A 16,691-nucleotide genomic window follows, 5' to 3' on the forward strand; every position below is an offset into this window, starting at 1 on the left:
GGGTGGACGGTGAGGCAGCCTGTGTCAGTAAAAACCGCAACAAGTATTTTTACTTATGATTAACATGGGAACCGTATCGAAGAATTCCGAATTTGAAACATTTCATAATTCTCTTTCAGGTCCAGTCATACTATAAAGTTTCAAAAGCCCGTCCCGACTTACTCTGAAATTTCTGCTTCTCTAACAGTTTTGTCAAGCTGATAAATGACGGCTTCTCAATTAGCTCCTTCACCTCCGTCGTGGTTGCCCCTCCCAAAGGAGTGACCGGTTTGGAATCACCCCATCTAGAGAATGCACAAAGAGAAAAATAAAGGAAAGTGAGACAAACTAGGGATCGGAGCTAAGAATCTACTTACTGGGCTGAATGTAAGCAGATTCTCAAAGAGATGACACTGCCTTCCTTTAAACTACTGCCTCTAACATGTTAACATGCATCTGAGTCGCCAGAGACGGTTACTGAATAAAATGCAGGCTGTAGTTCAGCAAGCCTTGGGTGGCCTGAGACCCCGTTTCTAACAAATTCCCGCTAATGATGAGGCTGCCACTCTGCAGACAACCTTGCATTATCAAGTATGATGATTAAAAATATATTATTGATTTTTAAAAAATCAACTGAAAACTCTAAAATATCCAGGAATTCACTTACAGGAATTACCCACAACATCTACAAGAAAAAAAAAAAAATTCACCGTATTAAATGTCATAAAGGAGAAACAGAATTAGGTGAAAAGATCTACCATGATCATGGATGGGGGAACTTCATAATGTAAAAATTTCAATTCTCTCCAAATAAATCTATAAATTCCTGCAAAAAAAACTCTTCACTGACATTTTTAATGATGTGCTCTGAGTCACTTTGCTTACAGAAGAAGCTAATGCCATGTTGTGAAGCTCCTGGACTTCAGTACAATTTCTTTTCATGACAGTTCTCTTGGTCCTTCCCATCCCATCCCCCCAAGTCACCAGGTGGATCTCCCTTCTCCCCCCAGTCCCCACAGCGTCTTAGAAGCCCCCTTCTCTGGTCCCCCCGCCCCCCCGAGGCTCCAGGAGGTCCAGGAACAACTGCCCTCCCATCAGGAGATGCAGTGGACTATACTCAGCTGTCCAATGGTATGGGCTGGGATTCTGGCTTTACTAACGTCCCCAAGCCTCCCAAGGATTCTAGTTTTATAACTTGTGCCAACCACTTAGCCTCGAAGTCCCTTCATGGAGAAAATGGAGATGGTAATGCCACCCCCAGAGCGACGGAGCTGAGGATAACATGAAATGCACTACCGCAGGCAGAAGCAGGGGCCTGACGCCCAGCACGGGCTCAGAGGACTCAGAGAGCCTTTCTCGGTTCTGTGCCCTCCCACCCGGACCGCGTGAGCTCCTGGGTAAGCGAAGCGACCACAACTCCACGCGACTCTGGGGCTTGCGGGGCAAGAAGAAGAGGAGGTCCCCTTCCCACACCCCCAAAAACAGCACGGGGCCCTCCTTACTGGACTGTGGCAAGCTCTTCCGACCTGAGTAGCTTCTCATGGTCCTCGGGGTTCCCGGGAAGAGTTTCCGTATCTGCTGGGAGAGAAGCCGACCACATGAGCCAGCGTCTCCAAGCCTCCCGCCCTGCACGCGCTCACCCAGAACAAGGGCCCTGGACACACCTGCAGTGCCAGCCCCCGCGCCGCAGCCCCCAAGCGTCCAGCAAAATGTCTGTGGATAACACACGACTCAATGAGTGAATATACAGATAACTATGATGATCTGGACAAACGGAGGCAAGAAAGGCCTCTAAGTCCTTATGTAATACTCCACAGAGAACAAAAAAGAAGTCTAGGATCTGCTCACCCGGCTGCTTCAGCAGTTTACACTGGAAACTACTGAAAAGACCCCCGAGTTTCCTTTGTTCCCACAGACAGGGAACAGCGAAGCAAATCACAGCGGTACTAGCAGAAGAAATACTATGAGGCCACCACACACGAAGCTTACGGAAAGTTGGTAAGGAAATAGAAGGTGATGATGCAATGATCTCACACTAGAAGATTATGTACCCAGAATAACCTCATCTGTATTTAAAAAAAAAAAAATCTTAGCACAAAAACAAAAGAATCTGCCGTAACAGGATAACCAAAACACTGCACTGTTCGCTCCTGGTGACCGAACGACCCATTATATCCCCTGCTTGTTTTATTTATTTATTTATTTATTTATTTTTTCCCCTGCTTGCTTTATACTTTTCTCTTTTTACTGACTCTTCTAAAAAACAAACAAAAACTATATCATGTTTCCACTTAGAGAAGGGTTTTTTAAAGTGACCAAAATGAAAGAATCAACAACAGTGATTTGCAGGTTGGGGGGGACCACACCCCTGACCACACCCTCAGAGCAGGAGGCGCCCCCCGCGGACGCCAGTGCGCACGCGTCACCCGGGACCCCCAGCCAGCCGCCTTCCCGCCGGGGGTCCGCGCTCGGTGGACCCGCGAAGGTCGCCTCCACTCACCGTGCGCTGGCTTCGCAGATCTCGGTTTTTCCAGCTTCTCTGGTGTGTGTTCCTGGCACTGCTGCTCTTTGACGTGAACGCCATGTTCAGACAATCTTCTCTGACTTAAAACCAAATTTTTCACTTCCTCTAGAACACAGGAGGAGATAGCATCGCTGACTCGTCTCATCAGGAACACACTTACTGCTTATCAGAAACTGTTTACCCACCGGGTGAGCGTCCCTCTCCCCGCGCTGGAGCACTGACAGGGGAGGCCGCTGCCTCCGGGGGAGCTGCTGGCTGGGGGGCCGCCTCCAAACACCAGGCCGCGCCCGCCTCGCCGGTAACAGCTGCTCCAGACCAGGTCCCTAGGCCTGAGCCCGGGGCTGCGTTAGATGCTCACCCTGCACTTGAAGGAAGGCATCACCACCTGCCCATCCTACAGACGCTTCCGTCACCCTCGTGCGGTCAGGGAACCCACCCTTTACCAAAAGCAGGACGATCCCCGGCAAGGGCGACGCCCCTCGGGGTCTCACCCATCTGTCAGTGGTGGGGGGGGGGGGGGGGGCGGACAGCAGCTGAGCAGAGAGAGAGAGGGAAGGTTAAAGAAGACGGCAGAGACAGGTGAGACCGGGCTCAGTACTGGGGGATGAATGACACTCTGGGAAGAAGAAATTAGGCCAAGAGCCCCTGGTGCCTCGAGGCTGGCCCTGCAATGCGGAGAAGCCTCGTGTCTTCAGGGACCAGGGCTGGACCTGGGTGCAGGTGATGGTGACGATGAGAAAGAAGGCTCGGGCCGCCAGGGGCAGGATGCCTTTGAGACTGGGCTCAGACGTCACACTTGGTTCCTGAAGACACTGGGCAGCCGTGAGGAGCCGCAGAGCTGGCAAGCGCCAGGGTGTCAGGGGTGATACAGGAAGGTCAGGGAGCGGGGCGGGAGAAAGGAGACAGGAAGAAACGTGGGTGCAGAGAGAGGAGGCAGGTGAGGGTAGGGAGCCCAGGAGAGCCACGCCAGGCAGGGTCACCAAGCGGGCGCTGGGCCGGGAATGGAGGGCACGGCAGGAGCCAGCCACGACCTGGGGCTTCACAGCGGCCACCGGCCAGCGCTGAGAGCGGACAGAGGTGTCGCTGTGCTGACGGACGCCAGCACAGGCCCCCGAAAACCAGACGCACCCAACAAAGGGACGCTGGCTTTCTGCTGCCGGCTGGTGAGAAGCCACCACGTCCCGGGACCGTTTCAACTCAAACCCAGACACCTGACTTACCTGAAGATCCCAGATCTTCCATAAACCCGGAAGACTTTAGCCGAAAGTACTTGACTCTCTTCGAAACCTTTTCCTTGGTGTCCCAGACCTTCAAGGTGATTTTGTGAAAATTTATTTTCTTCAGTAACTCCTTGGTCACGTTGATGTTGAAAGCATGGGTCCACGCCACCCAGACCCTGTCCCCTTCTTGCCATGGCCTGACGGTCTGTGTGAAAGGACAGGAGACTCTCAGGGGCCAGGATCTGACCGCCGGCATGGTGAGCCGGGTGTCTGCCTACGTGTCCCGACCTCTCCCGGCTCCCAGCTCACGTCGGGAACCAGGAAATGGGTGCCGCGAACATGGGCCCGCGCGCCTCTGGGTTCCTCGGAAAAATGAAAGGAAAAGCACTTCGTGCAGAGTGTCCTTCCCAGGCGCTCTCCATCCCGACCCCGAGCCCCGCCCCAGCGTAGCGTGCCGTGTGCGGGAGCAGACACCCGGACTCCCGTGCACACATACAAACAAACAGCTGCTGCCGCTAAGGCGCTTCCGTCCTGTCCGACTCTGTGCGACCCCACAGACCGCAGCCCACCAGGCTCCCCCGTCCCTGGGATTCTCCAGGCAAGAACACTGGAGTGGGCTGCCATTTCCTTCTCCAATGAATGAAAGCGAAAAGTGAAAGTGACGTCGCTCAGTCATGTCTGACTCTTCGCGACCCCATCGACTGCAGCCCACCAGGCTCCTCCGTCCATGGGATTTTTCAGGCAAGAGTACTGGAGTGGGGTGCCATTGCCTTCTCGGGAAAGAAACAGCAAGAGCTGCCAAAACTTTGGGAACACCAAAGAAATTCTTAGGTTGAAAACACCTGCATAGACAATCCTTGGGTCGCTATTATTAGGTTTAGGCACACTGCCATTCAGTAGATCTGGGGTGGGGCCCAAGGTCTTGAATTTCCAGCCAGTTCCAGGGGAAGCCAGCATCCTTTGCGACTCCTCCTGTTTCTTGTGGGTATCAGACTACAGGCAAGGCCACACACACACACGCTCACCCTCACTCCCGAGTCCAGGAACACTTTGGCCACGGTTGGAAACAGCAGCACGTCGACCTTTCTAGGCTCCCCGTCGTCGGGCAGGAGGACGTACTCGACGTGGTAGTAACGGTGAACCTTTGCCACCAGCTTGTCCGCTTTAGGCTGTCGCCTGTATTTTTCAACCAAACTCGAAAATTTCCGTTTATGACCTAGAGGACACAGATGGAGTGAGTCCCGTCCTAACCTCATGTGGGAAGGCAGAGCCGTCTCCATGACTCCCCGCTCCCAAGAAGAGCCGGAGGCTGGGGGTGGGGGGGCCCTGTGCAGCCACCCGCTTGGCGTGAAGGCATGTGTTGGGTCCTCCGCTCATGACTCCGAGATCAGCATCTCCGTAAAGGTGTTAAAACCAAACATCACAGCACGATGTGATTTGCGTAACGCCAGCGGCGTGAACAAGACACAGAGCAGGGGTTTGCGGGGGGGCGTATCCTGGGGTGGGGGGCCCCAGGGGCCATCAGCGAGTCATGCAGGGGCAAAGCTGGCAGACACTCCAGGCTGAGCCCACCAAAACCTCACCAGGGAAGCTGTAAGATGTGGGGCGGCGGGGAGGGCAGGACAGAGAAGGTGAGTCTGGGTTTCCCCAAGAGGCACAGCCTCCCAGGCCTGCCCTTGACCGTCACTGGAGCCTCCAGGCTGAGTCTTAACACACCGCGAGAAGATGATGCAGGAACTCCATAAGGCTCCCTCTGAGCCACTTTCTATAAAACTGACAATTTTAAAGCTGTCACTGTAAAATTTCAACAGTTTATCGCCCAGGAGGCTGCTATACAAAGGAGGTGCCTCCAAAGGTCTTCAGGAATGAGCTTCTCACAGCCGTCCTCAGGGGCAGGAGAAATCCTGGTGAAGGGGGAGGTGATGAGGAAGCTGGCAGCATTTCGCAGACCTGCCTTCAGACTCAAGCCAAGGCGGGCCAGCAAGCAGACACACTCACTTCCTATCCACAGGTTCGCAAATGCTACAGTATGTCAGCGGGCAATGTAACAATACCTATCCAAAAAAAGAGGGGCAATGCAACAATAGCTATCCAAAAAGTTAAGAGGCTTACTCCTTGGAAGAAAAGCAATGACAAATCTAGACAGCGCATTAAAAAGCAGAGACAATACTTAGCCTACAAAGGTCCGTCTATGGTTTTTCCAGTTGTCACATACAGCTGTGAGAGCTGGACCATAAAGAAGACTGACACCGAAGAACTGATGCCTTCAAACTGCGGTGCTGGAGGAGACTCTCGAGAGTTCATGGACTGCAAGGAGATCAAACCAGTCAACCCTGAAGAAAGTCAACCCCAAGTATTCACTGGAAGGACTGAAGCTGAAGCTCCAATACCTTGGCCACTGATGCGAAGAACTGACTCTTTGGAAAAGACCTTTATGCTGGGAAAGACTGAGGGCAGGAGGAGAAGGGGACGACAGAGGATGAGATGGTGGGACGGTATCACGGACTCAAAGGACATCAGTTTGAGCAAAATCCAGGAGATAGGCAAAAACAGGGAAGCCTGGCATGCTTCAGTCTGTGGGGTCGCAAAGAGTCAGACACCACTGAGCGACTGAACGACAATCCAAAAAGTATAAACACAGTTCTTAAACCCAGCAATTCCACTTCTCAAAATTCAGGCTACACAAGGACCCACACATATGCCCAGAAATGTACTACAACGATGTCTAGTGAATAACTGGAAACAACTTACATGTTCACCGACTCGGGGAAGGGTAAATGAGGCACACAGGATGGAACACTACAACACACAGGTGTTTAAAACAAACGCCGACCAAGTAAAACCAAGTCTGCTCACGTCCTGTAAGGGATCTGAAATACACCATCAAATTATTAAGAAGCAAGTTGCAGAATAGGATATGTAGGGTCTCGTTTTTCTAAAACAAACAACTTGCATAAACATTCATGGATAAGTTCATAAATATTGAGGCATTTAAGGAAAAAACACTGAAGCTAGAATTTTATACCTACCCAAAGATAGGTTCTTCAAAGATACTGATGCTGTAAAAATATCTTCTGGCAAAAGGTCTCTTAAGTGCAGCTGCACAGCGATCTAGGTTATAAACGCCTTTGGAGCAAGTGCCAAAATCAGAAAAACGAGTCTAAGAGAGGCTGCCAGAGATGTGAAGGTTGAAGGTGATCAAATAAGCACTAGTGTTCTTTTGGGCGGTGTTTGCAGGTATCTTTTGCATGTTTCATGGTATCAACAGACCAAAGATAAAAAGTACCGTTATAGATAAAGGAGGTCACACACGGCGACAAAAAGTTCAATTTGCCAAGAAAAGATAGGTCGGTTTTGAACATGGTATACATCTAACCAAACAGTTTACAAAATATCTGAACCAGTCATCAAAAGAACTACAAGGAGATGCTGAAATTAATCATCATGGGGGGATATTTCAAGTAGGACAACAAAAAAGACATGTCTAAAAATGGAGAACTGCTTGATATACCGAGGAAAAAACCTACCTAAGCAGGCAAGAAACCTGTACTCCACGAACTATAAGATGCTGATGAAAGAAACTGCAGACAACACAGATGGAGAGAGAGACCACACGTAACTGGATTGGAAGTCAACGCTGTTCAAGTGACCGTACTACCCAAAGCAAACTGCAGATTCAACACAATCCCTTTCAAATTGTCAACGGCATTCTTCACATACCTAGAACAAAAAAAATGTTTAAATTTGAATGGAAACGCAAAAGACCCTGAATACCCAAAGTATTACTGAGAAAGAAGAACAGAGCGGGAGGAACCTGGCTTCCTGACGTCAGACTACACTACAAGCTATAGTGATCAAAACACCACGGTCCTGGCGCAAAGACAGACACAGATCAGTGGGACAAAACAGTATCGAGAGATGAACCTCACGCACCTGTGGTCACCTAACAGATAACAAAGGAGGAAAGAATATACAATGGAGAAGAGACAATCTCTTCAATAAGGGTGCCAGAAAACTGGACAACTGCATATAAAATAATGAAATTAGAACATTCTCTAACACCATACACAAAAATACACTCAAAATGGATTAAAGATCTAAACATAAGACCAGATACTCCAAAATTCCTAGAGAAAAACATAGGCAGAACACTCTCTGATATAAACTGCAGTAATATTTTTTGGGATCCATCTCTTAGAGTGATGAAAATAAAAAAGAAACCAAACAAATGGAATCTAATTCAACTTAAAGGCTTTTGCACAGCAAAGGGAACCACAGACAGAATGAAAAAACAACCTATCCCCCCATGATGATTAATTTCAGCATCTCCTTGTAGTTCTGTTGATGACTGGTTCAGATATTTTGTCAGATATTTTGGTCTGGGAGAAAATATTTGCAAACAATTCTACTAACAAGGAATTCATTTTGAAAACATACAAACAGGTCATACAGCTTAATATGAAAAAAAAAAAAAAAAAAAAAAATGGGTAGAAGACATAGACACTTCTCCAAAAAGACACAGAGATGGCCAAGAGGCACATGGAAAGATGCTCAATATATCACAATCATTCAGTTCAGTCTCTCAGTCGTGTCCAACTCTTTGCGACCCCATGAACCGCGGCACACCAGGCCTCCTTGTCCATCATCAGCTCCCAGAGTTTACCCAAACCCATGTCCACTGAGTCAGTGATGCCATCCAGCCATCTCATCCTCTGTCATCCCCTTCTCCTCCTGCCTTCAATCCTTCCCAGCATCAGGGTCTTTTCAAATGAGTCAACTCTTCACATCGGGTGGCCAAAGTATTGGAGTTTCAGCTTCAGCCTCAGTCCTTCCAAAGAACACTCAGGACTGATCTCCTTTAAGATGGACTGGTTGGATCTCCTTGCAGTCCAAGGGACTCTCAAGAGTCTTCTACAACACCACAGTTTAAAACCATCAATTCTTCGGCACTCAGCTTTCTTGATAGTCCAACTCTCACATCCACACACAACCACTGGAAAAACCATAGCCTTGACTAGACAGACCTTTGTTGGCAAAGTATGTCTCTGCTTTTTAATATGCTATCTAGGTTGGTCATAACTTTCCTTCCAAGGAGTAAGCGTCTTTTAATTTCATTGCTGCAGTCATCATCTGCAGTGATTTTGGAGCCCGGAAAAATAAAGTCAGCCACTGTTTCCACTGTTTCCCCATCTATTTGCCATGAAGTGACGGGACCAGATGCCATGATTCACAATCATTAGTGAAATGAAAAATCAAAACTACAGTGTGGAGTCACCTCACACTGATCAGAATGGCCATCACTGAAAATCTACAAGTAGCTTTTGATCCATTACCTCTGAGAGTCTGCATTTAAACACAGAATTAGGGGATTCACAATCAGTTTGGGGGGGGTGGGGAAGTGCCTTAATCTCTTCTTTATCTGCAGAAAGCATAAATAACATCACCAGTCACTACAACAAAGCTAGTGGAGGTGATGGAATTCCAGTTGAGCTATTTCAAATCCTAAGAGATGCTGTGAAAGTGCTGCACTCAATATGTCAGCAAATTTGGAAAATGCAGCAGTGGCCACAGGACTGGAAAAGGTCAGTTTTCATTCCAATCCCTAAGAAAGGCAATGCCAAAGAATGTTCAAACTACCACACAATTGTGCTCATCTCACATGCTAGCAAAGTATTGCTCAAAATTCTCCAAGCCAGACTTCAACAGTACGTGAACCATGAATTTCCAGATGTCCAGGCTGGATTCAGAAAAGGCAGAGGAACCAGAGATCAAATTGCCAGCATCCTTTGGATCACTGAAAAAACAAGAGCGTTCCAGAAAAACATCTAGTTCTGCTTTATTGACTATGCCAAAACCTTTGACTGTGTGGATCACCACAAACTGTGGAAAATTCTTAAAGAGATGGGCATACCAGACCATCTGACCTGCCTCCTGAGAAATCTGTATGCAGTTCAAGAAGCAAGAGTTAGAAATAGACATGGAACAACAGACTGGTTCCAAATCGGGAAAGGAGTAAGTCAAGGCTATATATTGTCACCCTGCTTATTTAACTTATATGCAGAGTACATCATGAGAAATGCTGGGCTGGAAGAAGCACAAGCTGGAATCAAGATTGCTGGGAGAAATATCAATAACCTCAGATATGCAGGTGACACCACCCTTATGGCAGAAAGTGAAGAGGAACTAAAGAGCCTCTTGATGAAAGTGAAAGAGGAGAGTGAAAAAGTTGGCTTAAAGCTCAACATTCAGAAAACTAAGATCATGGCATCCGGTCCCATCACTTCATGGCAAATAAATGGGGATACAGTGGAAACAGTATCAGACTTTATTTTTTGGGGCTCCAAAGTCACTGCAGATGGTGACTGGAGCCATGAAATTAAAAGACAGTCGCTCCTTGAAAGAAAAGGTATGACCAACCTAGACAGCATATTAAAAAGCAGAGACATTACTTTGCTGACAAAGGTCCGTCTGGTCAAGGCTATGGTTTTTCCAGTGGTCATGTATGGATGTGAGAGTTGGACTATAAAGAAAGCTGAGCACTGAAGAATTGATGCTTTTGAACTGTGGTGTTGGAGAAGACTCTTGAGGGTCCCTTGGACTGCAAGGAGATCCAACCGGTCCATCCTGAAGGAGATCAGTCCTGAGTGTTCATTGGAAGGACTAATGCTGAAGCTGAAACTCCAATACTTTGGCCACCTGATGCGAAGAACCAACTCATTGGAAAAGACCCTGACGCTGGGAAGACTGAAGACAGGAGCAGAAGGGGCTGACAGAGGATGAGATGGCTGGATGGCATCACCGACTCAATGGACATGAATTTGAGTAAACTCTGGGAGTTGGTGATGGACAGGGAGGCCTGGTGTGCTGCGATTCATGGGGTCTCAAAGAACTGGGCACGCCTGAGCGAGGGAACTGACTGACCGAGCTGAGCCTCCTGGGACTTTGAGAGGATTGAGCCTATGCAGTCTATGACACCACCCCCTGCCTGGCCCACCGCGGGCCCTAAGCTGACGGTTTCTCTCTGGACCTCTGCTCCTGGCATCGGCCACCCCACTTACGGGAGCCTCAAACTCGTGGGAAAAGGTCAGTGGTGCACCCCCTCTCCGCAGAGCGGGTTGGAATTCTGCCCTCTAACACTTACCCGAAGTCAGCGGGAAGGCCAGAGAGATGACGAACTTGCAGGGGACGACGTGGGGCACGTCGGAGTTGAAGGCACTGGTGGGCCTTTCCGAGGACTCGCTGCTGCACCGGTGGTCGGAGTCCGACTCCTGGGCCCAGGCCCTGTCCTTCAGGTACTCGTCGGCTTCACACTCGCTCCCGGACTGGTGAAAGCTGCCCATGGAGGACACGGGCCCCGTGCTGGCCTGGTCCTCATCCTCCCACTCCCAGGCCTGCAGCGACATGCTGCAGGGGGGCCCAGGCGGCTGCCAGGAAAGGGAGGCGCCGCGGTCACCCCAGGGCTCCGGAAGGGAAGCCGGCATCCCGCCGGGGGCCCACCCTCCTCGTCGCGTGCCCTGCCCCGTCCCCACCGACCAGCCGAGGCCTCGGACTGCCCGGCACGCGGAGAGAACCCAGTACAGACGGAAGGAAACAGAAAATGGCGCCGTCAGTAAGCATGCTAATGAGCACAGCCTGTTTCCCAAGCGGCGGCCCCGCCCGCCCATTCCCAGCGGTCCCTCTTTTCACCAGAGCTCATCAGCGGCTGCCTGCTCCAGGTGGCGTCCCCTCCCCCAGGGAGCCCCCTCCGCTCCCGCAGAGCCGGTCTCGGGTTAGCTGTGCCCAGGCAGTGTGAGCGTGTCATCCGGGGACAGCACGCTGCCACCAACGTGTCAGGGTTAGGGTTAGGGTTAGGGGGCGCGGACCGTCCAGGCCAGACCCGCCCGGGCATCGAGTGCTGGGCTCAGGGCCCAAGCGCCCTCCACGGAGGCCACTGGAAGACGCTGAGGGCTGCCCGGATGCACTGGGGGCCGGGGTGGGTGGGGTGTGTAGGGGGTACCTGCGGCACCTGCTTGGGGGCACGCTGGGCAGTCACGTGGGCTCGGACCGCGGCGTCGGTCAGCTCCCACAGCCGCTGCTCAGCCGCCTCGGCGAGAAAGACGCTGTCGGTGCGCCCCGCCGGTAGGGAAGCCCCAGGACCCGCCTCCTAACTAAGTTTGACGGTTGCTAGGAGACGCACGTGGCCCCGGGGCGGGGCTCTCCTAGGGGCGGGGCTCCCGGCCTCAGCCGCTGCTGGGCGTGAAGATTCCTCAGTTCAGTTCAGTTCAGTCAATCAAGTCGTGTCTGACTCCTTGCGACCCCGTCACTGCAGCACGCCAGGCCTCCCTGTCCATCATCAACTCCCGGAGCTTACTCAAACTCGTGTCCATCGAGTCGGTGATGCCATCCAACCATCTCATCCTCTGTCATCCCCTTCTCCTGCCCTCAATCTTTCCCAGCATCAGGGTCTTTTCAAATGAGTCAGCTCTTCGCATCAGGTGGCCAAAGTATTGGAGTTTCTGCTTCAGCATCAGTCCTTCCAATGAATATTCAGGACTGATTTCCTTTAGAATGGACTGCCTCGATCTCCTTGCAGTCCAAGGTACTCTCAAGAGTCTTCTCCAACACCACAGTTCAAAAGCATCAATTCTTTGGTGCTCAGCTTTCTTTATGATCCATCTCTCACATCCATACATGACTACTGGAAAAACCGTGGCTTTGTAGGAAAAGTAATGTCTCTGCTTTTTAATATGCTGTCTAGGTTGGTCTCACAGTTTGTGGGACCTTATTTCCCTGACCACGGATTGAACCCAGGCCCGTGGCAGTGGAAGCACCAAGTCTTAGCCACTGGACCACTGGGGAATTCCTCTGGGCTCAGTTCTTTTTATTTATTTATTTGTGGCTGTGCTATTTCTTCATTGCTGCGTGAGCTTTCTGTAGTTGTGGTGAGTGGGGGCTCCTCTCTGGCTGTAGCTTTCTGTAGTTGTGGTGAGTGGGGGCTCCTCTCTGGCTGTAGCGCGCCGGCTCCTCCCTGCGGTGGCTTCTCCTGTCGTGAGCACAGGCTTCAGAGCGCAGACTTCAGTGGTCGCAGCGCTCAGGAGCTGTGGCACGCGGGCTTAGCTGCTCTGAGACATGTGGGATCCTTTCCAGATCAGGGTTCCAACCTGTGTCTCCTACATTGTCAGGCAGAAGCTTAACCACTGGACCACCAGGAAAATCCAGGCCCAGAAGTAAAACGATGTCTAAACATCCAGCTAAACTCCCCAACCAAGACTCTTAAAAATGTAAAAGCTTCGACACCAAAAATGACAGCTCTCAGACAATCCCAGATGCTCCAGGGGACGGGGCAGGATAACACACACTTTCGGATAAACAGCTTGACGGCGTCAAGGGCTTGTAAAGTATCCATGCCCCTCAGCTGGCCAGCAAGTCACCCGGAGACAGAGCCAACCATCGACAGTGTTACTGGAATGGAGAGAAAACACCGCGATGTCTACCTCCTGGGTCAGTCCTAAGTGGTGCGTGGACCAGCCTTCGAGAAGAATGCTGCCCAGGAATGGTAATGATGGCAGAGCTGCTTAGGAAGATGGCTGATGTGCAAAGAAAGATCCTGACAGCAGCATCCCAACTCATTTCTTTAAGTCAAGTTTAAGGAGGTACAACTGAAATGTCCTGTAAAATTCACCCTTGTAAGCACTTTGATTGACGTGTAACAGTCACGTATTAATAACTTCCACGCCAGTGAAGACAGAGAATATCCCATCACTCCCAAAGTTCTTTCATGCCCAAATGCATGGAAAACGTCTGAAAAGAGCACATCAGAAGAACTCTGTTCTTCTCTTGTTGGCACAATGGGGGATGTTTTTGCTTTTTAGCATTTTTCTGGGCTGTTTGAAGACCCTGTGAACGACATACTATTTGGAATGGCTCAAACAATACCGAGCTGACTTCAGAAACATCGCTTCTCTCCAAGGGCCTCTCCCGCACACAGACACACGCCCATCCCCCAGCCCAGACAAAAGCGCAGGAGACTTCCGAGTTTGCTCACTTGGAATCTGAAACAAAAACCTAGTGGGTCCAATCGGAATGATTTCAGAGGCGCCTGGTAACACAGCCCCACAGACAGACAGGCCTGACAGCCCCCCATTATCACCCCATACTCCCCTGCCCCCGCGGAACTGCGGGGGGCAGAGGCCAGGCGCCGGCTCTACGGCAAGTTATTTAAAGGCTTTCAATACTGACTGTTGAAAGGATTCCCTCCCCAAAAGCAGTCGCCAGCTGCAACAACAGGGGTAGTCTCGTCTAGGTCAGCAGCTCTCAGCACTAACATGAGACTGAATCGGATTCGTCTGCAAGACGCGGCTCAGAAGTTCAGAGCCAGGTTCCAGACTCAGTGTTCGAAAGGCGCACAGCAACCCCTCGGGCGGTGGGACTCCCAGCCTAGAAGTTTCTACGGTCCAGTTAGGGGATCCAACCAAGAACCAACATTTGGAATCTCGCGGACTCCATCATCCCTGGGTGAAAGGGTGCTCGAATCCGAGGCATGCCTGTGATTTCCTTCTGAAGCAGTGTGTTCACGTCTACAAAAATGTGTTCAAACAAAACAACGTAACTAGTGCCTACTTAATGCCAGGCCGTGTGTTGGGCACGGGGGCCATATGGGATCTCTGGCCTTGTGAACCTCAGCCCTTGAGGCAGGCCTGCAAATAAATGGCGATGGTTGCTTTTAAAAGTACAAATTAAAGGGTCTTCCTTGGTGGTCCCCTGGTTAAGACACTGCACTTCCACTGCAGGAAGCACAGGTTTGATCCCTGTTTGGGAAACTAAGATCCTGAATACTTCTCGGTGTGGCCAAAAAAATAGAAAAAAATCAAAATTAAAAGTTTTAAATCCTCTATAGGCAAAAAAAAATCCTCTATAGGCAAAGAAAGCACCACACCATGCCCGGAGACAGCCGTGGGGTGGCAGCTGAGATGGGTGGACAGACAGGCACACGTCCCTACCCTCGAGGCCACCAGTGTCTGTCATACAGGCAGAGAGACTGACACAGCAGGAGAGAGGGTCTGTTAGGGATGCAGAGGGCTTGCAACGTCACCGAAGGCCTGGCAGAGGAGGTGACTTTGCCGCAAGGAACTTGGAGGTGAGGGGGCAGGCTGTAAACACCTGGGGGAGGCAGATGCAAGGGCCCTGAGGTGAGTCAGAGAAACTGCAAGGAGGTCGGTGAGGGAGGCAGTGCAGGAGGGTACAGGGGACGCGGAGGTGCAGCCAAATACAAAGATAAAGTGAAACTGTGATGATGGTTCTGTGCTCTATAAATATGCCAGAAGCCATTTATTTATATACCTTAAATGGGTGAACTCCGTGGGCTGTAAATGGTAAAGAAAGTCTTTCCCCCTTAAAAAAAAAAAAGAAAAGAAAAGCAAATACACTGCCCTGTGAAAAAGGAAGATGTTACAGTGAAAGCCAAATGCCTCCAACCCCTGGAAATAACCACTGAATCTGTCTGCGGACCCCTCTGTGTTTTTCTATGCACTTACACACACATGACCACAGAGAAAATACTTAGCACCGCTTTGGGCAGGTTCGCCGTGACGTCACGGCTACCCTGTACACGACGTGCGACAACTCGCTTTCTCACTCATCCTTGTCTGGTCGTTCATCCTGGGGAGAGCGGTGTCTCCAGTTTCTCACTGTTACAAACGACAGTATGATGAACACCCTGCGCACGTGTTTTTCTAAGGTAGAAACCAAGATGTGGAGTTGATGTAAAACATGTCAAACTGTCGTTACTTAGTCACTCAGTCATGTCAAACTCTTTGCGGCCAGTGGCCTGTAACCCACCAGGCTCCTCTGTCCGTGGGATTCTCCAGGCAAGAATACTGGAGCGGGTTGCCATTCCTCCTCCAGAGGCTCTTCCTGACCCAGGGGTCAGACCCACACTGCTTGCATTGGCAGGTGGATTGCTTACCACTGAGCCACCAGGGAACTTTAATAATTTTTTTTAATGCACACACAAAACAGTTGAGAAGGAGAACCTCTTCCTGGCAGAGACACGCGGTGGGCAAAGTCTCCAAGGACAAGTAGAAATTTGCCGAACTGACAAAGCGCTCAGTCTGGGGTACTGCACCAGAGGAGACAGAATGCCGGTGCTTTTTCAAACTCCAGGATTTGACGTCTGAATTGCCAGAGCTGTACATGAGGCCACATGCTGCCCATCTTAGCCACGGACAGCTGAAGAAATCTGCTTCTTGCTCCCTTTAGGCTGGAAGACAGTTCCCACTATCAGACTAAGACATGTCTACACCTCGCCTACGCAAAAAAAGAAAAGAAAAGAAAAAAGGAAAAGCAGCCTTACTTTACCTGGGAGGCTGCTTTTATCTTCCAGAAAGGTGTTCTAATGCATTAGAGAAAATGTCTGGCCAGACAGCTACCTGATTGGCTAACCCCCCAGCTCATTGGTCAACTCACCATTCTTCGGCACAAAGGGCTGGGAAGAAAGAAGACCTCAGCTTTCCCACCCCGCCCCGGCCCCAACACACCCAGAGCTTAGAGAGCAAGGCTCTGGTTCAGATGGGTTTCTATCCACCGGGACCACCTTAAGGCATCCCCTCATTCTCCAGGTTGGTTTTCCCGGCTCATTACCACGCGAGGGCCGTGCCCCCGCCCTGGTGGAGCTAGAAGTCGGTTTGGGGACCCAGCAGCTGACTTGAAGGGGAGGGGCCTCCCCGCACCTACGGGGATATGCTGGTCCAGGCGAGCTCGCCGGGCTCCCCTGGATTTCCAGCTAGAAGGGTGGAGGGGCGCGTGGGCGTGGGGACACGCCCCCAGCAAGAGAACCCGGCTGCCACCCTCCAGTGCCCCCCAGCTTCCATCCTGCACCCACGCCCACCCCCACCTGGGGGACGCTCTGCACAAGGAGGGAGTTGAAAGAGGACAGACCCTGGAGTGGGAGGAAAAGAGGAGGCGCCAGGAACGCCCCGAGATCGGGAGAG

General features: G+C 50.9%; 2 protein-coding genes across 4 annotated transcripts in view; one reads left to right on the forward strand and one right to left on the reverse strand.

Moving 5' to 3' along the window:
• Positions 1–11,295, reverse strand: part of CFAP92 (cilia and flagella associated protein 92 (putative)) — a 33,505-nt gene extending 22,210 nt beyond the window's left edge. For all 3 annotated transcript variants that reach the window (XM_061128982.1, XM_061128980.1, XM_061128983.1), the window contains exons 1-6: positions 10,865–11,295; positions 4,749–4,939; positions 3,724–3,928; positions 2,480–2,608; positions 1,482–1,557; positions 163–284 (exon numbers count right to left, since the gene is read on the reverse strand). In XM_061128982.1, the coding sequence (XP_060984965.1) occupies positions 163–284; positions 1,482–1,557; positions 2,480–2,608; positions 3,724–3,928; positions 4,749–4,939; positions 10,865–11,204 (1,063 nt within the window). In that variant the 5' untranslated portion in view covers positions 11,205–11,295. The remainder of the gene's footprint in view (positions 1–162; positions 285–1,481; positions 1,558–2,479; positions 2,609–3,723; positions 3,929–4,748; positions 4,940–10,864) is intronic.
• A 25-nt stretch (positions 11,296–11,320) lies between these two features.
• The window catches only part of EFCC1 (EF-hand and coiled-coil domain containing 1), a 34,172-nt gene continuing 28,801 nt past the window's right edge, over positions 11,321–16,691 (forward strand). Inside the window, exons 1-2 of the mRNA XM_061127787.1 lie at positions 11,321–11,332; positions 11,439–11,841. Of these exons, the coding sequence (XP_060983770.1) occupies positions 11,321–11,332; positions 11,439–11,841 (415 nt within the window). The remainder of the gene's footprint in view (positions 11,333–11,438; positions 11,842–16,691) is intronic.

This window comes from Dama dama, chromosome 24 (genome assembly GCF_033118175.1).
Source record: "Dama dama isolate Ldn47 chromosome 24, ASM3311817v1, whole genome shotgun sequence".
Lineage (NCBI taxonomy): Eukaryota > Metazoa > Chordata > Mammalia > Artiodactyla > Cervidae > Dama > Dama dama.